The following is a 27,863-nucleotide window of genomic DNA, read 5'->3' on the forward strand; positions in this document are numbered from 1 at the left end:
AAAAGACCAGACTAGACCCAATGTGTTTTAGACAAGCTTGACCTATTTAAGCCAAAGCCTAATCTAGCCTAGCCTATTTACACCCTAGATGTTAGTTGTGAAGAAAAACTTAGCCAAAGCAAACCATTTAATTTCTACACATTGAAAAAGGGAAAGAATTTTTGTAAAGTTATCTTTTGTAAGTTCAAAATGACATCGTTTTTTTTTTTTTTTTAATAAAAAATGCAGGGCTAAGTCCAAAAAATCTAAACAGAGAGACGCTGCATGTTTAAAATCACATGCTCCATCAACAATGTCGTTCGGGGATGAAAATTAATATATTTTTGTAATTCTAATATATCGCAAGATTATATTAGTCTTTATCATTATAATTTTTTAATTTTATAACCCAAAACAAAGTCGTTTTGAGCTCACTGAAAATAATTTTATCTAAAAATACTTTGATTTTAATCATTAAACCTAACCCATCCAAATTGTTTTGAATTGGATTGGAAATGTATCTTTATTAATTTGATTGACATAATATTTTACGATGTTTCACAAACTTAGGTAACTACGTTCAAATTTGTATATATTATATACTATTCTTATAAATGATTAAACAAATTTTACTTTGATAATGCATTTGAATGTTATTTTTTACAATTTTACTTAAACTGTACTTTACATTTACAAATTAATTCAAAGTGTTTTTGAAAGTTAAAGTTGCATTTCAAACTTCAAGAAAGAAACATTACTTTAAAAGTAAAAACTCTACAAGTTTATGCTCCTTGTATCCGCTCTTCTTGTTTTCTTTTTGTCTACTCCTGTTGGGGAAAGGTTACAGAGAATCATCAAAACAAGGACATCAACACTATCTAAACTGTTTTATAACCTTGTAATTCTACTGCTTGTCATACACGCACACATGTATATAGCTATCTTGTCTCACACGCACACATTGTTGGAACATAGTCCTTATTTACAAGAATTGAAACAAACGAAAGACTAAAGAAAATTACATGATAATTTCCCTTCAGCTAGGCCTCAACCTTAGAATTCTGTAATTTTGCCCTCCATGGTGTTCATATACAAAATCAAGCTGAGGAAAGATTTTGTAGAGCAAATCATCCACATGCTTACTATACCACAGCCTCCATCTCTTCCAGAGAATAAGGGGAAGGATAACAAATCCAAATCCAAAAATGAATCCCAACTCAACACTTAAGAAATTCCAATCAATTGAACCATGTGTATTAGAAGCTGGAGATGGTGGTGACAACTCTTGTGCTGTATCATCATTGCCACAGTTCTTGGTTAGTGGAGGTCCACATAACCCTTCATTGCCTTCAAAGGAATCTGCTTCAAAAGACTGAATTTGAGTACCTGTTGGAATCTTCCCCACCAAATGATTAAAAGAGAGATTCAAAACTGAAAGGAAAGATAAACTTGCAATCTCTGTGGGAATCTCTCCACTCAAATTGTTATTTGACATGTCTAAGGACTCAATCTGCTTCAGATTTCCCAAAGATTTTGGGATATGGCTGGAGAAAGCATTGTGTGACAAGTTAAGAACATTCAATGCTCTTAAACTCATGAGCTCTTCTGGTATTGGACCTTCAAAATGGTTGGAAGAGAAATCCAAGGAAGTGAATGCAGCTTGAATTTTGACCAACTTCATTTGCAAGCCTTTGTTGACATTAGTAGCTGAATCAAGGTATGCTCCTCTATCTTGGAATTGGAAGGTATTGACAAAATAAGCAAACAAATTTTCAATCACTGAAGGAGGTACTGCTGCTTCTGCTTTGGCAAATTTCATGAGAAGAGTTTTGTCCATGGTTGCCAACAAATCCTTCAAACGCACAGAGTTGGTGTCATACAAATAAAAAAATAAATGTGTTCCTTCATCTTTATCACCCTTCATTGCTGTCCAACTTTGCAAGAGTGATCCTGGTAGTGTACCTGTGAAATTATTGGAGGCTAGATCAACAATATGAAGCATGTTCCAATTACCAACGCTATGTTTGCATCCAATGGGACCATGGAGTTTGTTTGACCTTAAAATCAACACTCTAAGGTTTGAAATATTCCTTAAGAAGTGTTGCTGTACATAGTATAGAAGTCCCACATTGAGTGTGTCTCTTTGTATTCTTCAATTGGTTTGCTATATAATAGCACCAATGTTGTGTAGTTTAATATAACAAGGATTACAATGAATACCTCTTGTCTTTTGGTGATTAACATGGTATCTAGAGCCTAACAAGAGGAATCCTAATCCGCGTTTTTTTTTTTTCCGGTGGACCACTGTCTGCTGAGTAAAATTTTTTTATTTTTTTTTCCCCGGAAACAGTCATATCTGTCAGTTTCTGGCTTCCATATATCGTCTACGGACTTGTTTGATCACTGCCGCCATTAGGCACCACTGTCCACCGTCGTTCACCGCCGTTGACCGCCGTCCACCGCCGTTGACCGCCATCCACCGCCGTTGACCGCCGTCTCCGGCGAATTTTCCGGCGAGTTTTTCGGTGAAACCCATATCGATCTGATCGCCACGAGAAGGCGCTCCTTTCTGTCCAGGACCCATCCTCCGATCCTCCTACACGCGCTCTCACGCGCGTCAAACAGCGGTTGCAACCCGTGGTTGGCCGTCGGACCACTACGGCCCCCTTCGTCTTCTCCTTGCGCACTTGGATCTGTCCTCACTTTGTTGTTTCGGCTTCCTACGGTGTCTTTTCCCTTGCTGGTCACTATTCACAGGCGGTTCTTTGCTTTTCGTTGCTGGTTCCATCGCTGGACTCTGTTTGGTCTACGTTGCTTCGCATTCCACCTAAGACTTCTATGGAGCCTGCAGTATCTGCTCCCTCTTCAATTGACCGATCTGCCCTTGTCTCCAAGGGTTTTGCACGTGGAAGCAAACCCTCTACGAGACGCTTTCTCTGCACTCATTGCAAAAAGCCGGGCCATACTATTGATCGTTGCTGGGATCTTCACGGTCGCCCTCCTCGCTCCGCTCATTTTGCTCAGACTACTGTTCTTGCCTCGGACTCTGCCTTGATTGCTGGATCACAGCCACCTCCTGGTACCACTGCCTCTAGTGCACACACGGGTAATTCCTTTGATGGTGTTTCTCACTCGCCCTCTCTTGGTCCATGGATTCTCGATTCTGGTGCATCTGACCATATTTCTGGTAATAAGTCTTTATTTACCTCTCTCTGTACGTCTGGTCCCTTGCCCAGTATCACTATGGCTAATGGGTCACTGGTTCAGTCCCAAGGGATTGGCACTGTTCTCCTTTTTCCTTCTATTCCCATTGAGAATGTGCTTTATGTTCCTCATTCTCCTTTCAACCTTATTTCCATTAGTCGCTTGACTCAATCCCTTGACTGTATTATTTCTTTCACTAAAGAGTCTGTCATTTTGCAGGATCGGAGCTCGAGGAGGACACTTGGCGTCGGATCTGAGTCCAATGGCCTTTATCAGCTTTCAACTTCTGTTCCAGTGTGCTCTGTTGTGGATTCTCCGCTTACTATCCACGCTCAGTTGGGTCATCCAAATCTTGCTAAGCTCCAGAAGATGGTCCCACGTTTCTCATTATCTAGTTTGTCTTGTGAGTCGTGTCAGTTAGGGAAGCACACTCGTAGTTCGTTTCCCGATCGTGTCAGTCGTCGGTCTTCGTCTCCTTTTGCTTTAGTTCATTCAGATATTTGGGGTCCTAGTCGTACCGTTTCCACTATGGGGTACAGATATTTTGTCACTTTCATCGATGATTATTCTCGATGTACTTGGTTATTTTTAATGAAAAATCGGTCTGAATTGTTTTTTATTTTTAACAAGTTCTTTAATGAAATCCTTACTCAATTTGGTGTTTCGATTCGCATTTTTCGAAGTGACAATGCTCGTGAATATTTGTCTCATCAGTTTCAAACCTTCTTTGCATCTCACGGTATCCTTCACCAGACATCATGTTCACACACCCCTCAACAGAATGGCGTTGCTGAACGCAAGAATCGTCACCTAATTGAGACTACTCGGACACTTTTGTTACATGGTCATATCCCATTCCAGTATTGGGGCAATGCTGTCCTCACAGCTTGTTATCTCATTAATCAGATGCCTTCCTCCGTACTTCATAATCAGGTACCACATTCTGTGTTGTTTCCCCATCAACCTTTGTACCCACTCACTCCTCACATCTTTGGTTCTACTTGTTTTGTCCACAATCTCAGTCCTGGTCTTGACAAGTTATCTGCTAAGTCACATAAATGTATTTTCCTGGGTTACCCTCGCTCACAAAAGGGTTATTGTTGTTATTCTCCTAGTCTTCGTCGTTACTTTGTCTCGGCGGATGTTACATTCTTTGAGTCTATTCCATTCTTTGACTCCTCCTCCCATCCCAGTGATTCTGTTGCTACTCAGCTACCTTTACCACCTGTTTCAGTTCACTATATACCTTCACCATCTCCTTCTTTCGATGTCCCCGTCCCTGTTCCCGCCCCTGTTCCCCCCTCCAGGTCTATCATCGTCGGCAACGTCCCCCTGTTCCCCAGGACCCTGCCCCCATTGTTACTGAGGCTCCTGTGGACTCACTTCCATCATCATCTCCTCTGGCAGCTCCGATCCTTCCGTCTGACATTGATGTGCCCATTGCACTCCGGAAAGGTACTCGTGATTCTCGTCCCCCTCCCAGGTATTTAGTAAATTTGAGTTATCATCGTCTTTCACCATCCCATTTTGCTTGCCTCTCTTCTCTTTCTTCTGTATCTGTTTCTAAGACTACAGGTGAGGCGTTATCATATTCTGGTTGGCGACAGGCCATGATTGATGAGATGAGTGCACTTCATAGTAGTGGTACCTGGGATCTGGTTCCCCTTCCCTCTGGGAAGTCTGTTGTTGGCTGTCGATGGATATACACGGTTAAAGTTGGTCCGGATGGTCAGGTGGACCGTCTTAAGGCCCGCTTGGTGGCTAAAGGTTATACTCAGATATTTGGCCTTGACTATGGTGACACATTTTCTCCCGTGGCAAAAATGACTTCTGTTCGCCTCTTTATTACTATGGCAGCCATTCATCACTGGCCTATGTATCAGCTGGACATAAAGAATGCTTTCCTCCATGGTGATCTGCGGGAAGAGGTTTATATGGAGCAACCTCCTGGGTTTGTTGCTCAGGGGGAGTCTAACCTAGTTTGTCGTCTCCGAAGATCCTTGTATGGTCTAAAGCAGTCTCCCCGGGCTTGGTTTGGAAGGTTTAGCACTGTTGTGCAGCAGTTTGGCATGACTCGAAGTGAGGCTGATCACTCAGTCTTTTACAGACACTCTGATTCAGGTTCTATTTATTTGGTAATATATGTTGATGATATCGTCATTACAGGTAATGATACTCATGGCATAACTCAGATAAAACAACATTTGTGCCATCATTTTCAAACAAAGGACCTTGGAAGACTCCGATATTTCTTAGGGATAGAAGTGGCCCAATCCAAAGATGGCATTGTACTATCACAGAGAAAATATGCTATGGATATTCTTGAGGAAACAACATTGTTAAATGCTAAGCCCGTTGATACTCCTATGGATCCAAATGTCAAGCTTTTACCAAATCAGGGGGAGTTATTTTCTGATCCAGAAAGGTATAGAAGATTGGTTGGGAAACTGAACTATCTCACAGTTACTCGACCAGACATTTCCTTTGCAGTCAGTGTAGTAAGTCAGTTCTTGAATTCTCCCTGTGAAGATCACTGGAATGCAGTAATTCGTATCCTCAAGTACATCAAGACTGCTCCTGGCAAAGGTCTTCTTTATGAAAACAAAAGTCATACTGTAACATCCCCGTCTCGAGCCGGTTCAATTAACATACATATGATAAAACAGAAAACAGCGGAAGACTTAACTTACGAAAATACGAGTTAACTTTTTCTTTTTCTACTTTAATTCTTACTCGGGGTAAACGAAAATCGGGCAGAGTTTCCTCTATAAATCGGACAACCGGGGATTTTCCAATCCCTCTCAGAAGCATTTCCTGATAAACAATTTATACAGCATAGTAATCCAGAAGTACCAGTCATGCAGATACAATCAGATACCCATCCATGGGCTCATGCAAAATATGGCTTCGTGCCACTATCCTAATCAACATGCAATCCAATACGAAATCATAAACTGAATAATACATCATCATATGACGTGCCTGAATACCCAAATGTACATGCATCCAAGTGACAGAAATGTATAAAACATATACAGGCCATATACAAAATAAAGGATCAATATCGTGATCCATCAAATGCGGAAATACTAAAAGACATCAAACACTCCAAAAGGTAGTAGCCTACAGCCACTCAAAATCCGATCTATCAACTGCCTCAGCCACGTGTCGTGTCCCTGCCTAGTGAGGACTCACCGGGAATCTGGGCACCTGAAAATATGTCCCCAAAGAGGGGTGAGATTACAAATCTCAATAAGCTCCAGGTTTATAGAGAATTCTTCATACCCCTGGCTCACTCCTGCATGAAAGTCAGATACAGAGTATACAAATACAACATATAACAGATATCATAACAGAACAGAGCATATATCCATATCATATCAGAGATGTGCGTCGTCATTCCCAAGGGAGGACCCCAAGCGGAAATCAACGCACGTGTTCCCGAGGGAGGACCCCAAAGCGGAACCAGACATATCAGAGGCGTACACCATCAGTCCCGAGGGAGGACCTCAAAGCGGACATCCGGGTACTATACAATCAATGGCTAGAGATTGTTACAGAAATCATATTACAGAAGTCATATCAGAGCAAAACATATCATGTTATCAAATAACTCTATATGAATGCATCTATACAAAGCATCTAAATCACAGTCATACAGTCCAACCATAGTTCACTAACCATGGTGGAGCACTCAAGCAGGAAAAGACTCCTTAAACATAGAGCTTACCTCTTGAAGCTTTACCAATACGCTTACTTGTAGAACAAGTTACTTTTATCGCTTCAAGAGATTTCCGATCCTTCTCAATCCCTAGGCACACCTAGAGAATAATTTACAATGCATCAATAAAATGATGCAATACCATGATTATTTCATAAGCATACATTTTATCGCTTATTTTCCTTTCTTTATATTTTTGCCAATTCTATGCCAATACACAAGTCTAGACCTCTATACACCCGTTGGCGTTCTTTAATTTAATCAAGCATTTACTTAAGAATTTTTCACATAAATCATGCTATTTTTCTTTAAAAGTCGCGGGAATACCCTTAGGGACTCAAGCTATTTTTCAACCATTTGTCAAAGCATTTCACTTCTTAGCTCATCCATTGGTATATTAAAATGCAACACATTTTATTAGAATAAAATGTAACCAATATATATATATACCCCTAAACATCCTATAGTTCGAAACATAGAGCAAGTATTTGTAGGATTTTTTTTTTTTTTTAACTTTGGCATTTCCACCAATTTATCCATTTACACTACATTCCAACATATTTTACCTTTTCAAACATACAATAAAAATTTGCATGATGAACCCTATATAACCCATGAAGGCCGAACCTAGGGGGAAAATACAATAGGGCTTTTCAATTATTTTATCACATGTGGATACTTACTCAACACTATAACTTCCTAAATAACAATAATCCATCATAATTTTCACATTCTATACTACTTTATTTCCTACCCAACCATGCTCATGACTTTCAAAACATTATTCACACTAATAAAGCCATAGGGTTAGAGTTTTGTTACCTCCAATGAACTACCCAAAGCCTAGAAGGCCTTCACCAAGCAAAGCTCCCTCCAAAAATCCATTTTTTCTTCTTGGTGAATAGTAGCTCGAATTTGGGGAAGAGAAGAACTCTTCACACACTCAACAATAGCTCAAATTGATGGGTGGAATGGGTTCATTAGGTGGTTTACAAGCAATCTCATGTGGTGGACTTTGTGTTTTGGTTGAAAATTGATGGAGAAATCAAGCAAAATCAAGCCAAAACCCTAACCCCCCCCCCCCTTAGGTGATGAAGAGCTCGGTTTTTTGAGGGAAGGGAGGAGAGAGAAGCTGAGGTGAATAGTGATCTTAAGTCACTTAAGGTCCTTATAAGCACATGTGGCTTTTAACAGATGTTTTTCTTTCGCGTATGTTCACTTAAACTGACCCGGAACCAACTTAAAGCTACAAACATATTTTTATTTTTCTGAAATCATTTACATTAATTTTTATTTTCTAAGAAACAATATTTATAATTCACAGTATGATTTTTGCACCGTTTTTAATGAAATGCACTGTGAACCATTAATTGTACTTTATTTATTTCTGAAACTTAACACTTATAAACTTATCATTTTCTTGGGCCTATATTGACTTGCTTGGCATATATTGGACTTTCCTATTCTTACTTCATCAATTATTTGTTTCTGGACTCTACCGGTTGCTTACACAGCAGTACAAAATACCCGGTAAAACACTATTCATGAGATTTTCACGGAAAGTGCCAGACTATACAAATTTTCATTTTGAACTCATATTTGTCGTCAGAATTATCAAATTATGTCTCTAAAATTATTTTGCTCTTTTTAAGCTCTACCGGTTAATTCACAAAACTGTAAATTCTCCGGCAGAACGCACTGTTCATAACATAGACATGATTACAGTCAAAATACTCGGAATCACTCACTAAATCTAATTATGGCATTTAAATCCTTAAATTAAATCTCTAATAAAGATTTACCATATAGGGTCATTATACATACCAGAGTTGTAGGATACTCAGATGCTGATTGAGCAGGTTCTCCTATTGATAGAAGATCTACTTCTGGGTATTGTGTATTCGTTGGAGATAACTTGATTTCTTGGAGAAGTAAGAAGCAAAGTGTAGTTGCTAGATCAAGTGCTGAAGCAGAATATCGCTCCATGGCCACAGCTACCTGTGAACTCATCTGGTTAAAACAGCTACTGAAGGAACTCAAGTTTGGAGACACTGGCCCAACATCTCTCATTTGTGATAATCAAGCTGCTTTGCATATTGCTTCAAATCCAGTGTTTCATGAAAGGACTAAGCACATTGAGATAGATTGTCATTTCCTTAGGGAAAAGGTTCTCTCAGGAGATATAGTCACTCGTTTTGTCAACTCAAATGATCAATTAGCTGATGTATTTACTAAGTCTTTGAGAGGACCTAGGATAGACCAGATATGTAACAAGCTTGGTGCATACGATCTATATGCTCCAGCTTGAGGGGGAGTGTTGTTGTACATAGTATAGAAGTCCCACATTGAGTGTGTCTCTTTGTATTCTTCAATTGGTTTGCTATATAATAGCACCAATGTTGTGTAGTTTAATATAACAAGGATTACAATGAATACCTCTTGTCTTTTGGTGATTAACAAGAAGCATGGAAATCTATCACTCAACAGATTGTTTCCAAGGTTTAAGACTTCTAGGCTTTGACAGTTGGCCAAAGATTTTGGAATGGTACCCTTCAAGTTATTTCCATTGAGATCAAGGAATCTTAAGTTACAAGAACTTGAGATTGTGTCAGAAATAGAACCTGTTAGTTTGTTTCCAACCAGATTCAATACCTTGATAGTACTACTCCTTGATGTCAAGCACTTGGGAATGGAGCCATTGAAACTATTGTGAGAAAGATCAAGCATTCGAAGATTAGAACAATTACAAAAGGATTGAGGGATTTTTCCATGAAAGCTATTGTTTGAAAGTGAGGAAAAGGGTGAAACGAAGGTACTTCTTAATATTGGGTGGGATAAAGCTGAATCTATTGCTTGAGTAGTCCAAGAGGAGAGCATTTTTTGTAAAAATGGGAATAGACCCGCGAAGTTGGTTGGAGTGTAGGTCAAGCAAAAACGTATTAGAACTAAGATTTTCAAAGGGTCCCTCTGAATCTGTCAAAAAATTGTTGGAAAGATTCAGAATACCTATAGAATCAAATCTCCAAATCCAATTGGGTATTATTCCTTGAATTTGATTGTTGGATAGGTCTAGAGGAATTAATTGGGATTGATTTCTCAAGAAAGCTGGAAATTCCCTCAGCTTGCAAGAAGCCAAAAGTAGACCTATCATATTTGGAAATGATGAAAGGCCATGATAACCATTGAAAGTGGTATCAACTGACAAGTTGTTGTGTGAAAGGCCTAACATGTATAGATTTTGAAGCTTCTGAAACACATCTAGCCTTATAGTGCCATTGAATTGATTTGAAGACAGTTGGAGGTAACCAAGACTTGTAAGATGAAACAAAGAGATAGGAATAGGTCCTTGCAATTTGTTGTTGTTCAAATCAACCAGCTGTAATCTGGAGAAAGAGGCATTTGGGAATTCATCCAATTGACCATCAAATCCATTATGAGAAAGAGTGAGCTCCTCTAGAGATGGAAGTGTGAAGAGAGTTGAGGGAACTTTTCCATTGAGGGAGTTATCACCTAAGTGGATGCTAATGAGATTTGAAATTCCCTCCCAATGAGTAGATATAACTGGTCCTGTTAAATCATTGTGAAAAAGGGATATATATTTGAGGTTCTTGGACATATTGAGAGATGGAAGAGGGCCAGTGACGTTATTGAATGACAAGTTCAAGTGAACAAGTTGGCTGAGTCTTGACAATGAAATAGGGAGTGTTCCATTGAATTGGCAGTTAGATAGATCTAACGTAGACAACTGCTTCAAATTGGAAATAGCATCTGGTAACTGTCCAGAGAAATTTGAGTTGGCAAGATTCAAGGTTTGAAGATATCCATCTTGTGAGAAATTTGGCAAGGAACCCTGAAGATCTTGGTTATCTGATACATCAAGGACCTTTAGTTTTTGTATTTGGAAGATATCCTTTGGAAAAACACCAGTCAATCCACAACTGCTAAGCTGCAGGGTGGTCAAGCTGGAGAGATTTGCAAAGGATTCTGGCACTGGGCTTGACATATTATTCAAGTTCAGTTGAATCAGAGAGAGAGACTGAAGCTTTGATAGGGAAGAATCAATTGGTCCTGAGAGATTGCAGGATGACATGCTCAAAACTTTTAGTTTTTGCAATGAGGATAAGGCATGGCACCACTCCTTCCCAAAAGCAGATACCCTTACACCATTCAGATACAGTTCTGTGATTTCAGTAAGGTTCTGCATAAGCAAACCTATATTTGGCTTCTCAAGTTTTAGAGTATGCATTGAGGTAAATGATATAGACAAATCAAGAGTAGCCAACTTTGTCAGGTGAGAGATCTCAATTGGAATTTGACCCTCAAAGCCAGCATTTGACAAGTTCAAATACCTTAAATTCTTCAGCAAGCCAAACTTGGAAGGAATCATAGAATGGAAGTCATTGTAAGCCAAATCCAAATTCTTCAAATAATGAAGGTTGAAGAGACTTGAATTGTCTAGGCCTCCAGAAATAAATTCCTGACTCAAGTCAAGACCAACTACATGTCCCTTGTTGTTGCATGCTACTCCATTCCATTGACAACAATCACCACTTTGATTCCAATGAACCAGTTTTGTAGATTTGGGAGGGTTGAATATAAGGTTGTCCTTCAAATGTAGCAACAAGAAATGCTGGTGAACAAGGCAGTGGCTGGATGCTACATTGATATTGATACTCAAGTTTATCATGCAAAAGGATATAAAGAAAGGCAACAAGACTAGATGAAGATGAAACCTCATTGGAGATGAATTTTAGAGGCACCTCTATAGCCCAGAAATTAAAACATAATCCTATTATTTATAGTGGGCTAGATCATCTAAGTGATAAGTCTGATACTAATTATTGTGTTAGTTAGTTCCCTCCTTACATTGCTATCTGCATGTCTCAATCTGAATTTGAATTTCTTACCAACGTAACTAATTCATGATGGATATAGCCTTGACCAAGTAATTGCTAAAACACTCAAATCAGGATTCATTCTCTGCCACTGAATGCTGTAAGAAGATCATATAATATCTTGATGAATATGCTCTAGTATCCTTGTTAAGTTATGCTTTTCAGTATAATGTGTTATGTGTATTATGGTCCTTATGTCATATGTTGTGGTTCAAAGATTTGAGTGAGTGATGGAGAGAGCATACATCTTTCTCCATTACCAATTTTTCAAACTCTAGTTTCCTCCCATATCATAACAATTGGGTTGAAAAACTCAGCAAACAAATGACATATACTTAAACGAGGAGGACCCCTATTTATCACGTAAGTGAAATAACAGAGACGAAATCAGACGGTACACGACCACGTGGTCAGTTTACTTGTTTTTCAACAATCAAAACAGAAAATGAAAAACCCGTGAGCAAATCAGAGGTTAAGATTCGTATAAAAATTCGTATATTGATTTTGGTGCTATTTATCATTAATTACTCCGGAAAAAGTCATTGTTCTCTTTCATGTTTGAAATTTTCAAGTTGGTTGAGATATACTATTGTAAGCCATTTATTGTTGCTGATAATTTTCGCAGTTGGTATAAATTTTTTTTTTTTCTTTTTTTGCGGAGATGCTGGGTTCAATACAACTGCATAGTCACGACTCAACTCAAAACTCAAGATCACTAATTAAGCTGAAATAACATCTATCAGTTAATACACTTGCATAGTTGTTGCGATTACGACAAGTATACCGATCGTTTCAAGTAATAAAGTAGTGAAATAAGAATATCGTCCCACGAGTATTAATGCGCCAAATACTATTATAACTATTCCCTTTAATTTGGAAAACTCGAATTGATTATTGAGAATAATTTTTGAACTTAAATTAAAACTAAAATTAATTGCAGTAAATAACAAGAATATCAAGAACGCAAGAATTGAGAATTAAACTTAGAATATCAAAAACAAAAGTTGCAGTTAGAAATTATTTCGCCTCAGATCCTCCTAGAGTTATTTAAATTAATTTCAATATTAAATTATGTCAGATATTTCAGACAATTCATCTTCTAAAAATTAATTGGTTAAATCCTAATGTCTTAGTGATTTTAACCCTTTATTCTAATTAGAATATTAATGTCTTAGTTAATTCCTCTTAGAATAAGCATTAAACGCGATGAATTATGAAGTCTACAACTCAAGCAAGCCTATGTCTAGATCATGCAAGAATTGATATTTTACCCCTGTCAAGACTAAAACCCCAATATGTCTATTGCGAGCTCTAACCCTCAAATCCTTATAGGAGTGATCAGTTCATACAAGGATATAGAAATTCATGCAAGGTAAAACATAAATACTGAAATAATTTATAAAAGAAACTAATCAAACCACAAATAGGATTCACATCGGATCAATAATCCTAACTACATAAATAAACTAGCCAGACATGTTCATAAATTCAGAATTGATAAATAAAGAAAAACAAACAGAATTCATGATGAAACTTGATTAATATAATAACCCTCACTAGTAATTGGGGATTTAATATTGAAGAATAATTAGAAGTAAAAGAAATAAAGTCACCCTTAGTGAAAAAGGAGTTAAAATGACAGTTAAGGGATAAAAATGCGGGTAAACAAAGTTACCCGAAAAGTGAAAGTAAAGTTAAAAATATGACTAGAAAAATATTCTAGTCCATTAGGTAAAGTTTGGTAATAAATGGAGGTGTGTAGATAGATAAACTTTTATCCAGTTAAAGTAACTTAAATTTTACACACCGTGAAATCCTTATTTCTCCTTCTTTCTGCGCGCTGTTTCCTTTCTTTTCCATCTCTCTCACTGTTGCTCGACGCTTCCATGGAGAAAGGGACCTAGGTTAGTTTTTTTTATTTCCTCTCATTTCCACTCAAATTCTCACCAAAAGCCATGATGCCATACATGAATCTTTAAGGAAAAAGGCTAATGAATCCATTCCACCACTCCATTTGGGCTGATTTGGCTTGTGGAGAGAGTTATTCATCAAACCCAATTCGTGACACTATTCATGCTTGTAGAAAAGTGGGGCTTTTGAGTGAGCAAAGCTTAGGGTTTGTTCTTTGGAGCTTGAAATAGCTACTATAGGTGAGAAACCTCTAATCCTATAGTTTTATTTTTGTGATTTATGTCTTGGAATTTATGAGCATGTTTTGAGTGAGATATAAATTAGTTTAAAATTTGAATTGATGATGGATTGTTGATGTGTTGGATATAGGAAGGTGGAATAAGCATGTGAACATGTATAAAATTGGAAAAAAATCCCATGGTGAGATGCCCTAGATTTCGGCCTTGATAGGGTAATTAGGGGATGATGTACAAAATTTATTATATGTATTGGGAAGGTTTAATATGTTGGAATAAGTGGAAATTTGGTGCATTAGTGAGAATGCCAAAGTGGGAAAAAATCCTATGTAGTATGCTCCTATGTTTCGACCTTGATGTATATTGGAGGAGTTTAATGTTTAAAATTTAATTAGACATTGTGGATATGTATATATATAAATATATACATGTGTGTGTAAGTTACTAACTAAGTGAAGAAAGAATAAGTAAAAAGAAAAGAACCCTTTTGCCTATTGTTATTGTGGAATTCGACCTATAGGGTGGCTTAGGGATATATTTTGTACATTTTATTTTAAATAAAATGTGTTGTAATAAATTGTATAAAAGTGATGAGTTTTGAAGAAAAATAGCATGATTTATGTTGAAAAATTCCTAAGGGAATAGGTGATTAAATTAAAGAACACCAACGGTTATAAAGAGGTCTAGACTTGTGTATTGGCATAGGATTGACAAAAACGCAAAGAAATGAAAAGAAACGATAAAATGTATGCCTTATGTGAAAACTAGGCATGATGGCATTTTATTAATTGGTATTTGTGGATTCTTGCTCTAGGTGTACCTAGGGACTAAAAAGGAATCAGAATCTCTTGAAGATATATAAGTAACTTGTGCAACAAGTAAGGGTATTGGTAAAGCTTCAAGATGTAAGCTCTATGTTTAAGGAGTCTTTTCCTGCTTGAGTGCTCCACCATGGTTAGTGAACTATGGTTGGACTGTATGACTGTTATTTAGATGTTTTGTATAGATGCATTCATATAGAGTTATTTGATAACATAATATGTTTGATATGACTTCTGTAATATGATTTCTGTAACAATCTCTGGCCATTGATTGTATAGTACCCTGATGTCCGCTTTGGGGTCCTCCCTCGGGACTAATGGTGTACGCCTCTGATATGTCTGGTTATTCTTTGGGGTCCTCCCTCGGGAACACGTGCGTTGATTTCCGCTTGGGGTCCTCCCTTGGGAATGACAGCACACACCTCTGATATGATATGGATATATGCTCTGTTCTGTTATGATATCTGTTATATGTTGTATTTGTATACTCTATATCTGACTTTCATGCAGGAGTGGGCCAGGGGTATGGAGAATTCTCTATAAACCTGGAGCTTATTGAGATTTGTAATCTCACGCCTCGTTGGGGCCATATTTTCAGGTGCCCAGATCCCCGGTGAGACTTCTCTAGTCAGGGACGCGACACGTGGCTGAGGATTGGGACGGATTGGATTTTGAGTAGCTGTAGACTACTTTTATTTTGGAGTATAGTACCTTCATTTAGTATTTCCGTATTTTGTGGATCATGATGTTAGATCCTATATTTTGTATGTGGCCTGTATATGTTTTGTACATGTCTGTCAGTTTGAGGCATGTACATTTGAGTATTCAGGTACGTTATATGATGATGATGTAGTATTCAGTTATGTTTATGTATTGGATTGCATGCTGTTAGATTAGCGGCACTGAGCCAAGTTATGCATGCGCCCATGGATGGGTATCTGATTATATTTGCATGACTGGTACTTCTGGATTGATGTGCTGTATAAACTGTTTATCAGGAAATGCTTCTGAGTGGGATTGGAAAATCCCCAGTTGTCCGATTTATAGAGGAAACTTTGTCCGATTTTCGTTTACGTCGAATGAGAATTAAAAAGAAAAAGAAAAAGTTAGCTCGTATTTTCGTAAGCTAAGTCTTCCGCTGTTTCTGGTTGTATCATATGCATGTTAATTGAACCGGCTCGAGACGGGGATGTTACAATTAAAGACGATCAATGGTGAAGCTTTGATCTCCTTCTCCCCCTCTGGAATCTCGCTCCAGACTTTCTCCTCCACTGCTGCCCTCTGCCTTCGAGTTCGTCTCCGCGTTCGTCTTCTGAACGTCTGTTTCTGAAGGCTTCGTCGCGTTGTATTTATAGGCTGAAAATTGGGCTTTTTATTTTTGGGCCGCTCGCTGAGGAGCTCGTTGAAGCGAGCTGCTCAGCGAGTAATCTCTTCCTCTTCGCTACTGCAAGCTGAAGGGCGAGCTCCTCGCTATTTCTTTCGCTGGCGCGAGCTGAAGGGCGAGCTTAGTTGTTTTGCTCGTTCACTTGCTCGCTGAAGCGAGAAGTGGAGCGAGCATTAACAAATTATATATATATTTATTTAATCCTGTATTTTCTTGATAATCAGCTGATGCGAACCACCTCCTCATCCTTATCAGGTTAGTAGTAGTTTGTTCTTTTAGTGTGAAACAACCTGAAACAACAATAAAAATTAAAATCTTATTTATTTGTTGACATTTTAATATTCTTTAAGATTTTATTATTTAACACCATATTTTTAATCATATTAATTATTATTTGAACCATTTTCCATATTAAAACCATAGTGTATTCGACACTTATCAATTGTGGTGTTAGTTCAAAACTTCAAGCCACAGGGGGAATGGACCCAAAATTATCATATGATCGATCAGAAGAATCAAATTCATTAATTCTCTTCCATTCAATATGTGAGGAGATCATAAATTACTATATTTCATCATGAACACGTCAAAACACCAATCCAGCTTGATCTATCCCATTGAATAAGTCGTGATTGTGATTTCCTTTGTTACGTATGCTTTGCATTAATCAGTGTTACGTGGATTACGGTTCATTTCATTTGCCTTGTGTTTTGGTTCAAGTCAGAGTCTTTATCCCCATAATTTCAGAGGGCTTCACGGAGTCAACCTACAATTTTTTCAATTATCAATCTTTCAACTTGGTCCCTTGATATCAAACAATGAATCACCTTATATCATCTAAATTTACGGTTTACTTGCATCATTATGGATTTCAATATGGTTTAATTTTCAATCACCTGATTCATTATTTTGATATCAGTGATGATACTTTAGTTACGGGGTTGTTGTACTTCACTTTCTTTTCTTTCTTTTTTTCTTTTAAAATCACGTGTGTGCAGTTATTCAAAAAAAAAAAAAATCACGTGTGTGCACTTCATACACATAAACAAGGACATGCATTATATGATTGTATAAACTTATTTGCACTCACTTCAACATACTAATATTGTAGTTGGGTTCTAACTCATGACTTTTTATTTTACTGGAGAATAAGAAGCACACATTGATCCATCTTCATTGTTAAGTAAGATATAGTAACTGAGAAAAAAACTACAACTAGGAACGTGTTTTTCTTCGTCTACATTTACAGCGGGATATTCAAATTCCATTATTAAGTGGCTGTTTGGTACAAGGATTTTTTTAGATTCCCGGGAAATTAAAATGATAATATTATTTATTCATGTTTTGCACAAGATTTTTAGAAAATTTTCGGGAATCTGATTTTCCAGGGATTTTATTTTGTGTGTAAATTTTTTCGAAAATAACATTCAAGAATACTATCCAGGGGTGGTATTTTAGTATTTTTATGGCAAGGGAAAATTAATACAACTAAACATAGCATTAAAAAAATTAACCCAACATTCTCGGGAATATTTTAGTCTACCAAACAACTTTTTGATAACATTCTTAGAAAACTCTTTTTCTCATCATATTCCTGAAAATCGTGATTCCCGATAATAAAAATATTCTCTATCAAACCCACTAAGAGAAGAGTTGCATCACCAATCTCCAAAATGTCAATAAGATATGCATTTTTAAAGTAGTTATGGAGTTTGTCATCTTTAAACATTCTCTCAGTTGCCCATCTTTGAACACGGTTATTACTGATAAATGCATTCTTACAATTAACTGGTGGTATATGCATGCCAAGTTTTTAGTTTGGTTTTAAAAAAAAACTTTTATTGTACAAAATATTAAATATTTGCTTTAAAAATTAGAAAATAACGTAAAAATGGTAAAATACTAGAAGAAATTGAAATTGAAACTGAAACGAAATTTTTTGATGATAAAGTGCAATATCACTGTCTTTGATCAGACCTACATTTTACATACATAAACATGTAAACGATGTCTTCAATTAAATTGTCAAATGACTTTTCAAGCCTAAAAACTTCAGAGAACAAGGAAGATAAACCAGGAAATTAGCAGGTAAACAACCATCCAAAGTCAAATAAAAACCTGAGCTAAATTATTGAAACTAGTTACCACGACATGTTTCTCCAGTCTTGTCAAACAAACTCTTAGCACACAAAAGGGAAATACAAGGAACAATGTCCAAACACAAGGTCACAGGCTGCTTGGTGTCAAGTAACAGGTTACTCGACCAGAGAATAATCTACCTCATTGCGTAAATGTCGAAAACACCAATCCAACCTGTAGAAACTTGATCTACGAGAAGCTCGAAGTCCACTTGGTACAATGCATTTTGTCAGTTTATTATTCAGTGAATATACTTCGCAGTGTCGTGATATATTTGAAATGTAATACAGAAAGTTGCTTTCATATCCCCACTTACCTGGGTTCCTCAATGCATAGCAGCTTCTGCGATTGGCATAAAACAATGCAAGGTCACCCAAAGTTTCCAACCTGATCCATTCCATGGCAGACAAGTCTATCTTGTACACATCCAATTTTATCGTGTGTTCATAATGAACCACTAAAAGCTGCCCATCACTACTAACCAACTTAAGCCATGCGGCTGTTACATTGGGAGTATTCTTCAGTTCTAGAAATCTCAAACTTGCAGAATTCAGGCTCAATACCCCTATCTTGGCCTCGTCAGTAATAGCATACAGAGTATTATTCAAAACCACAGAGTCCACAACCTTCCATGGATTCCCCCCTGTTGAATAAGTAACCCAACAAGAATGTCGAGATTGATAGATATGCAAACTGTAAAAGCGTTTACACCACAACACTACGATAAATTCTTCAGAACCTTTGGCAAAAGCAATTAAGGACTGGCAATTTATATAGTGCAGATATCCGTGAATGGCTGATGTACTGATTAGCTTCTTTCTTCTTGTAAAAGGATTCATTAGCAGAAGTTTAGTATCGGCACCAGCCATAATTATATATCCACTAGAACAACCCAAATAGGATAGTCCCCAGAAATAATCTAGCTTCGAGCGATAAACTTTTTGTTCAGATATGCTGACGAAAAAATAAGCTTTCTTAGCATATGAAGAAGAAGTTAGAACAAGCAATGGTGCTTCGGATGACATGAAATTACTCCAGTAAACTTTACGAAATGTCCTCCAGTTCTTGCACACTCCAGCAAATTGAAAAAGGTCATCAAATTCTAATTTTTTGGAAATGATATCAAGTATATCCCAAGGAAGTTGACTGTACTCTGCTTCCCTTTTCATTAGTTTGCCTGTGTATCACAAAAATGACAACCATGGGTGATTTCCAACATCTATAAAAGGAATACATATAATTTTTTTTCATTTATATGATAATTTAAATGAGATGAGGAGATAAAGAAAGAATTCTTTTCTCATTTTCCCAAACAATATTAGAGTCCAAATGCAATACAATTTTGTACCATTCTCATTTTAAAAATGTGAATATTTTGTTTTCCCCTTTTCAAGATGATGCTCCTAAATAGTAAACAAGATATACCTATTTTCATACTCACATGGAAAATAGCATATTGACGAACCCCAATTTTACTAAACTGGAATTGATGAAATAGTAAGGGAGGCAAGCTCCTTACAATGACTCGATGACAGAAAATAGGAAAACAAAGGCTGGAGACAGCCTTGGTAGCAGAGAACTACACTACAAATGATACCTTAGAGGACCTTCACAGTTCCTCCTTTCCCCTATTACCATTACTGAACTCTACCTAAAAGAAAATTCCCCCTTACCCTCCTCTCCTATAACAAGTTACACCATTTTGTTGTAACATTCTCTCTCCTCTAACCACCTTAATCCCCTTACTTTCCATGCTTTGTTGAATCTTACTCTCACCCCCGTGTGCTATGCTCTGCTGAACCTTCTATTCGCCGCATTGGGCTGACTCCCTGTTGAATTGCTTGCACCACAGGCTTTGGGTTTGTTGGACTGGTTTGCACTTCATAATCTGATTTGCTTCTCACTGCTCTCTCCTTCTTCTGTTGTTTCCTTTTATAAACATCCTTTAAAGCCTCCCCAATACCCCCCCTCCCAAACTTATACCATGCCCTCAAGGACAGTAGACGGGAATTGCTCCTTGAAGGCTTCCAAAATCCTTCCAAGAGTTTTCACAGTCAGGTAAGTCTGCCCACTTGACCAGTATTTCCACCTTACCATCCAGTAATCTGCAGCCATCAATTATCTCACTGGGTTGGACCTGTAACTGCATAGCTTCAGTCAAAAATTCAGGAAAACCCAACACTGGTACGGCTGGATTCAAGGCTTTTTTAACTTGTGACACATGATAAATAGGATGGACTTTTGCATAAGCAGGAAGTCGTAGATGATAAGCAACAAAACTCACTCTTCTAATAATCTCAAATGGGCCATAAAATCTGGGATTTAACTTCTGATTGAGTTGTCTTGCCAAAGACTTGAATTTGTATGACTGGATTTTTAGAAATACCATATCTCCTACTGCATATTCTACCTCCCTTCGGGATTTATCCGCCTAGATATTCATGCGCTCTTGGGTTCTACATAGATTTTGTTTGAGTTCAGCTTAAATGGTGTCCCTAGTCAACAAAAGCTGATCCACTGCTTCTATTTGTGTGCTGCCATTTTCAAACTGAATTAGTAATGAAGGCTCTCTTCCATATAAAGCTTCGAAAGGCGCTCTTGAGATTCATCTATAGGAAGCTCAAGCTTTTTCACGCCTGAGCGTTTAGAAAATTGGGGGAAGCTCCAGAGTCTACAAACACCATGACTCTCATTCCTCGAATCTCCCCCTATACCTTCAATGACCTGTTGGATGTGACTCCCACTACACTATGTACGCTAAACCGCATGGGTCCTTCCTCCTAATTGACTACCCACGCCTTGGCCTCCTCGTCCAATCCCTCACCCTCACCATCGCTCTCTATCCCAAATAGCAACATGTGAAGATGCGGGTTAGTACAAATATGGTTCGGAGAGAACAGTGCATCACACCGGAAACATATGTTTTGTCGTCAACAGTCAACCATGTTCTCCGACGACAGCCGCTAGAATCTTACGCCTCTCCTGTCGTTTCCTTTAGAAGGCCCAATCGAAGCTCCCCGTGTTGACCCTTGCCCTTCGATCTATTATGTCACTATTGATCCTTGCGTGATGGGTGGATCACTTGGCCGCGTTTGAAATACATTAATCCCATCTCCTCTATTGCTTCTTCCAGTATTAGTGGATCCTCTGTGATACGAGTTATTGGGCCCATTTCGAATTCCTAAACCTATAACTCCCAAAGTTTCTCCATTCTGGTTTGCAATTTGAGTCGTCAAAGCAGCCCGTAAATGATATCCTGCTCTAGACCATTTGTTCATGACCCGCTTCGGCTCGCAAAATTACTAATCTTCCTTGTAATCGTCTGCTTCTCCTCCACACGTTGAGCCAAGGTCATTATCTCCCCCATTGTTGTCACTGAATGTAGTCTAACCTCCACGCAAATTTCTTCATTCAACCTATTCCGAAATGCGGCTTTCAATACTTCTTCATCAGCATCATGCAAAGGGACAACAAACATCTCAAAGCTCTCTCTGTAATCAGAGACTGTTCCCACCTGTCGTAAGCATATGTGAGCCTCGTATAGGTTCCCTGAGGCTGATATGTGAAACCTCTACAACAGAGCGACCCAAAACTAATTCCAATCGATAGTAGGATTTCTAGACTCCCACCACTGAAACTAGTTCAAGGCCTTTCCCTCAAATAAATCGACACTGCTTCAACCTGCTCCTCCAATGGTACTTGATTGATCCTGAAATATCTTTCAGCTCTATAGATCCACTCGTAATGATCATCTCTTGTGAAATAGAGGATCTCAAGAAGCCTCATTTGATCCCCTTCCCTTGCCGTTCTCCCATGGTTTCATATCCACGATCTCTACTTGTATTCTGCTCCCCTGTACCAGACCCCATCTCTCTTTGATCAACTCTATCTAGGTAAGCTAGGATAGTCTCACACAGCTGGCGCTCAATTGAGTCACTCTACTTTCTACCTATTTTATTGTTCCCTTTATCCTCGTTTGTGCCATTCAACGCTCCAAGGATTTGAAGCTTTGATACCAATGATGAAACCTAATTTTATTAAATTAGAATTGATGAAAACAATAATGGAAGCAGGCTCCATACAATGACAGAAAACAGGATAACAAAGGCTGGAGAAAGCCTTGACAGCAGAGAACTACGCTACAAATGATACCCCAGAGAACCTCCATAGTTCCTCCTTTCCCCCTTGTTACCATTACTGAATTTTTCCTAAAAGAAAATTCCCTAGTGCCCTCCTCTCCTATAACAACTCTATGGTTACACTATTCTATTATAGCATCTTCTTTCCTCTAACCGTCTTACTTTGCATAACATCATTCAAAAATAAACCTACACTATCATCCTCCAAAGATACGAGCGTCATTAGTTTAGTACTTGGCATATGTTTGTCATCAATTTAATTCTGCAATAACGCAAAGTGTCATCACCTTGATCCCCTAAAGATATTTCACATCAAATTAGATCCTAAATAATGCAGTGTCAGAGTTCAATCCCTTAATCATGCAAAATATCATCAATATTAGTCTCTAAATTAGGATACTATTACATTAATTTCTCTCAATCCGATAAACGAGGACCATTTTTAATGACCCTGTATAATTAAGGAACTAAATCGATGACAAGAAATTTTTGAGGACTAAAATGATGATGCATATATCTTTTCCGGGGTTCACTCAAATTCTTATTAGGTATCTAAATAACTCGTGAATTTTAAAATCAATCTCAATTTCTCATTCACTTGTTTCTTTATCTAAAAGAATAGACCAACGGAGGGAGAACATGAACTGTGAAAACTTACAACATTTCAAATTTACAAGTAAATTCCCTCATCCCCGACAAACATGAAAATTTAAAACTTCCAAAATTTAACTTAGATATCGAAAATGGAAAAACACAGGGCAAGCATTGCCGCAATGGTAAGGCTGCAATCTTGTGACCTAACGGTCATGGTTCTAGCTGCGGAAACAGCCTTAGGCCCCACAACAGTAGAAGTCTCGTGCACTGAGCCACAATACTTTTTAATTAAATAGCCAAAAAAGTATTCAGATAAATCATAAAGATAATAAAAAAACCCTGTTAAGAGTTCATATGCATCAATTTAGAACATATATACAGACGGTGATACGAAAACACGATGCAAACACCATGAAAATTAAATAAATTAAAAGATGGGTAGATAGGCACGTAAAACCATACTTGATGATGAAGTTGGAGGCAGGCCCTCAGAACGATTATGTTGGCTGGCATCGTCTTCATTTCCTTGACCCATTCCCTACTTTCATTTCACCCACCACCTCTCCCTGCCTTTCTTTGTGCCTCTACAATTGAGCCCTAAACCCTTTTATAAAAGGGGGGGGGGGCATATTTGACACTCTAAATAAAATACAGGAAAACACGACAAAGTGGATTTCTATTGGTTCCAAATATCGAAAATTTCAAAATTTGGAAACAAAAACACATTTGCCAATGTCATAAATGTGAGTATTGTTTGGAATCAAATCTTACACACATTTGCCATTGAGTTCGACTGTTCGAGTATTAATAAATTTTAAAATTTGGATATACTCGAGATGAAGAGCAAAGTTCAAAGAAACATATATCTCAATAAAGAAAGGCATTACCATTAAAATAAAAAAATAAATAAACAGTAGTAAACTATTTGACTATTTTGCATAAATTGGCCATACAAATTAATTAATCAAGCATAACATTCATAGTAAAAATAAAATATTAAAAATGTTCAACTTACAAAACAGTAAAATGCTTACAGCTAAGAATTTAGAAGATTGGACTCTAATTATTTTTTTAATAGTCTGACTATGTAGGCACCCCACCCTCGCTAGTCGGGGTATAATGGAGAGTTATTTTATGTATTTATTTTAGTCTTACTATGTAGGAAGCATGCATATGACACAACACTCACACAGGGACATGGAAAATTCTAAAGAAAAAAAAAAAGGACGCAACACAGTTAACATATAAAATTAATCTATGATCAACATAAAAACACAAAACTTAAAGATATATATTTATGAGATAAATACAAATTCTAACACAATCAACTTTGTTTAAAATATAAGCATTATAACATAGTCATTACTCTTTACTAGCACAAATCTTTCAGATTTAGTATAATAATTCTAACAATGATTCAAAAATAACATTAAAATACGGTAGTTTGTAGACTAGAAGTATCCAACGGGTGTTTGTTTGAGGAGTATCCAACATGACATGTTTAAGTCCGACACTAGTGTGGCAACTATGTTGTAATTGTCCATGCTTCCTTGCTGACTGTCTTACCCTCTTCAGCATCACTAGTAGGGCAACTATTTTGTAATTGTGATTTTTGAATTTTTTTTAACAGGCAAACAATAAAGAGATAAAAGTCATGCCTCACCTGAACCAGAAAGGAATGCCACACCAGAACCAGAATGGCATGCCTAAAGTGTTAACAGTGTGTACTTCGCTGCAGGGCTGAGCAAGATGCATTGATTAATTCAGGTACTTGCTTCAGTGACTTCGATTGCATTTTATTAATTTCAACATCACCTTTATCCAAAACAAGTTCACGACGACACTGGATGAACCCATCTAAAAGCATGAACAAATTAAGGAAAAATGAATAATAATAAAAAAGAATAATATCTAAACCCACTCCAATGCATTTCCACTTCATTAAAACTTAATTTACTACTTTCCACAAAGTAAGCTTCTGTCAATCTCTTCCTTTATTTAAGTCACAATCTCGGTAACAAAATTCTTTTACAAGAGCATCTAATGGTCTTCAAAGAACATGCCCAAACCTTCTCAATCTATGTTCTCTTATTTTTTTCATCCACCGATACTACTACAACTTTTTGTTAAATATCTTCATTTCGTATATTATCTAACCTGGTATGATCACAGATCAATCTTAACATCTTCATTTCCTCTACTCCGATATTATGCTCATGTTATTTCTGTGCTAGCCAACATTAAACTTTTTATAACATTACAGACCATACTGTTGTTCTATCATATTTTTCTTCTAGCCTAAGTGGGATTTTACGATCACATAAAAATCTCGATGCACGCCATTTGATCCAACCTACTTTGATTCTATGGCTTTACATCTTTATCAATCACCTCCTTTCGAAAGATTCATCCCAGACATCTAAATGCACCTTTATTGGGTACCTCCTGCCCTATCATTTTCACAAATTCATGATCTCCTCCTTTTGTCGTGGCAAACTCACACTCCAAGTATTCAGTCTTTCTCCAACTTAATGTAGGTCTTTTAGACTCCAGTGTGCTAAACCATAATTCCAATTTGTTAACACCACCCTTAGTCTCATCAATAAACACATCATTTGCAATTTTATTGCATTGAATATACCCACCAAATTATATATGTTTTAGAAGTTAAAAAAATAAATAAATATATCACTAGGTCCTGTTTGGCTCAATTAGAAATAGGCAACATATAAAAATTCAATTTTCAATTTGAAAGAGTAATTCACACCCATATGTTGAGTAAAATTCAATTTTGCCAAACACCATAAGTAATTATTGATCATAATTACTTCTGCAATCCTACCCAAAAACACAAATATTACTTAACTCCCTTGGGTGCACACTTGTCTATCACAAGACTTGCAATGCCCCAACCATTAATGCAAGTTTCTTGCTTGGAAATTAGAAGAAGACTTTAAATATCCATTAAACAAATGCGAATATTTATTTCTGCATGGAAATTTATCATGGAAAGTTAGATAAATAATATGAAACCAACCAAAAACACAACTATGACTTTATTTTTTCTTTAAAACACTTGCTTAAAGACAAACAAAGCATTAAGTTTATAACATCTTTTAGAGAACGATACGAAACTACTTTATTTTTTATAAAAGCATTGAATACAATTTAGCTTATAATGAAAAATCGGTGGCAAATATAGATTAGATTTGTAATTATAAACATTAATGTACATAAACAAATTCCATATGAAATTACCAGTAAGGTTAATATTATGAGATTTCATGAAAGTTAAAACACTGTTATATATCCGTACAAAAATCGAGTCAATGGAAGTTTTCTCTCAAACAAATTGCTCATATTTTAAAGTTTCTAAGGTAAACACAACAACACTAGCAGAGACCTTGCAACAAGTCACTTGAAATTCACTTGTAAATCATAAATTATTCTAGAAAACCCAAATGGAATTACATTTCAAGCATTAAACTGGTAATTGTATTAAAAAAAAAGGAATTTGCTAAAAATAAAGTCGAGCACATAAGCACTCAAGGTTTCTATCCTTTAGATCAATGAAACAGCATTGAGATGAGGATAACTTTCAAATTTAAATAGGAAAAATAGTTAAAAAGGCTGTAAATGCTCCAGCGCTTTGAGCAGCAAAACCCTAAATAAGAGGGTTTTCACCCAGCCCTAGTCCCGCTTGATAATCTGAAACTACAATTTGGAAATTATTTTTCTCTTCTTTTTGAGGGGGTAGGGTTAGAATAAAAAATATTAGGAAATATGAAATGGGCTAGACATTCCTTGATTATAAGAGATTACTTCATCTGTTCATACACCACCAATTTGATGCACTAACAGAGTACTGTTAATGAAACTACCCAAAATTGTCTGACCATTCCTTCTTCGTTACTCTAATATTTCTGCCCTAAATCTGAAGTGCAACTTAACAATAAATGACTGAATCCCATGAAAAAAAAAAAGATTATAACTTCAAGAAGCAAGATTTGTAATAACAAAAGGGTTGTTAGTAAGGGGAATATTACTCTCTTGCTAAACTGGTTCACTCACAAATTAGAGGAGAGAGCGTATAATAGAATTTTTCTCTCGTATGAGAGTAATATTCCTCTGTTAGTAATTAACAAGCTTGATTCATTCTGAACTTTCCTCAAACATAATGTAGGCAGCAAATTAAATCCCACATGAAATAAAAGAAAAATTGTTCACTGAATAATATACCAATTAAGGTACATACCTTCTATTGTAATGCAGATTTTGCAACACCATCATGATGCTAAGGATTACAGGTACCACCATGGCTTTGTGTTTCATTCAGGAACATTTCTCGAATAGTAGAAAAGTTCAGTATCGTTTGTGCACTTAAAGGAGAAGGAAAACCCCATTTTGGAGTAGAATTGAGAACCTGGAGAATTCTCGGACATGGTGGTGGAAAATAAAAAATCAAAGAAAATATCAGTGAAATTTTATAGTTTCTGCTCCTCTGCATGGCCTTTTTTCTTTCCATCTTTCACATATTCAATATATATATGGGTTGGTTAGATAACTTATTTAGATTGACTTCAAAACGATAGTTTTGAAGCGGAATGTGATTTTTTTAAGTTATAATAGTTTTTTTTATTATAATTTTTTAATTTTTCAATCCAAAACGACGTCGTTTTGAGAATAAATATAGATACCCTATTTAGAAATATTAAACCTATATATATATATATATATATGAGGCAGGATCCTTTGACATCGGTGTCAAAGAAAAAGTTTGACACCTCATCTGAAAAAGGATCCTGTCTCTATATATTTTTTAATCTAACGGTTCCCAGAT

At 36.9% G+C, this 27,863-nt stretch overlaps 2 protein-coding genes and 1 pseudogene across 6 annotated transcripts; all 3 read right to left on the reverse strand.

Moving 5' to 3' along the window:
• Positions 1-1,015: 1,015 nt before the first annotated feature.
• Positions 1,016-11,591, reverse strand: LOC133297833 (receptor like protein 26-like; annotated as a pseudogene).
• On the reverse strand, positions 6,660-9,369 carry LOC133297846 (uncharacterized). The gene is made up of 2 exons (XM_061497065.1): positions 8,729-9,369; positions 6,660-7,004 (listed from the first exon to the last, which is right to left on the reverse strand). The coding sequence occupies exons 1-2, from the start codon at positions 8,972-8,974 to the stop codon at positions 6,897-6,899; spliced, it is 354 nt and encodes a 117-aa protein (XP_061353049.1). The 5' UTR covers positions 8,975-9,369; the 3' UTR covers positions 6,660-6,896.
• Positions 11,592-18,166: 6,575 nt separating the features above from the next.
• LOC133297839 (F-box protein At2g14290-like) lies at positions 18,167-27,521 on the reverse strand. 5 transcript variants are annotated; one of them, XM_061497050.1, is made up of 4 exons: positions 27,279-27,521; positions 24,687-24,880; positions 23,486-23,662; positions 18,167-19,467 (listed from the first exon to the last, which is right to left on the reverse strand). In XM_061497050.1, the coding sequence occupies exons 3-4, from the start codon at positions 23,556-23,558 to the stop codon at positions 18,407-18,409; spliced, it is 1,134 nt and encodes a 377-aa protein (XP_061353034.1). In that variant the 5' UTR covers positions 23,559-23,662; positions 24,687-24,880; positions 27,279-27,521; the 3' UTR covers positions 18,167-18,406. The 5 variants fall into 5 exon arrangements, with proteins under 5 accessions (XP_061353034.1, XP_061353033.1, XP_061353032.1 ...); XM_061497049.1 differs by having other exon boundaries at positions 23,486-24,592; XM_061497048.1 differs by having other exon boundaries at positions 23,486-24,603.
• Positions 27,522-27,863: the final 342 nt, after the last annotated feature.

Source organism: Gastrolobium bilobum, unplaced genomic scaffold, assembly GCF_033153095.1.
Source record: "Gastrolobium bilobum isolate Gb01-03AN ecotype WA unplaced genomic scaffold, APGP_CSIRO_Gbil_v1 utg16124, whole genome shotgun sequence".
Classification (NCBI taxonomy): domain Eukaryota; kingdom Viridiplantae; phylum Streptophyta; class Magnoliopsida; order Fabales; family Fabaceae; genus Gastrolobium; species Gastrolobium bilobum.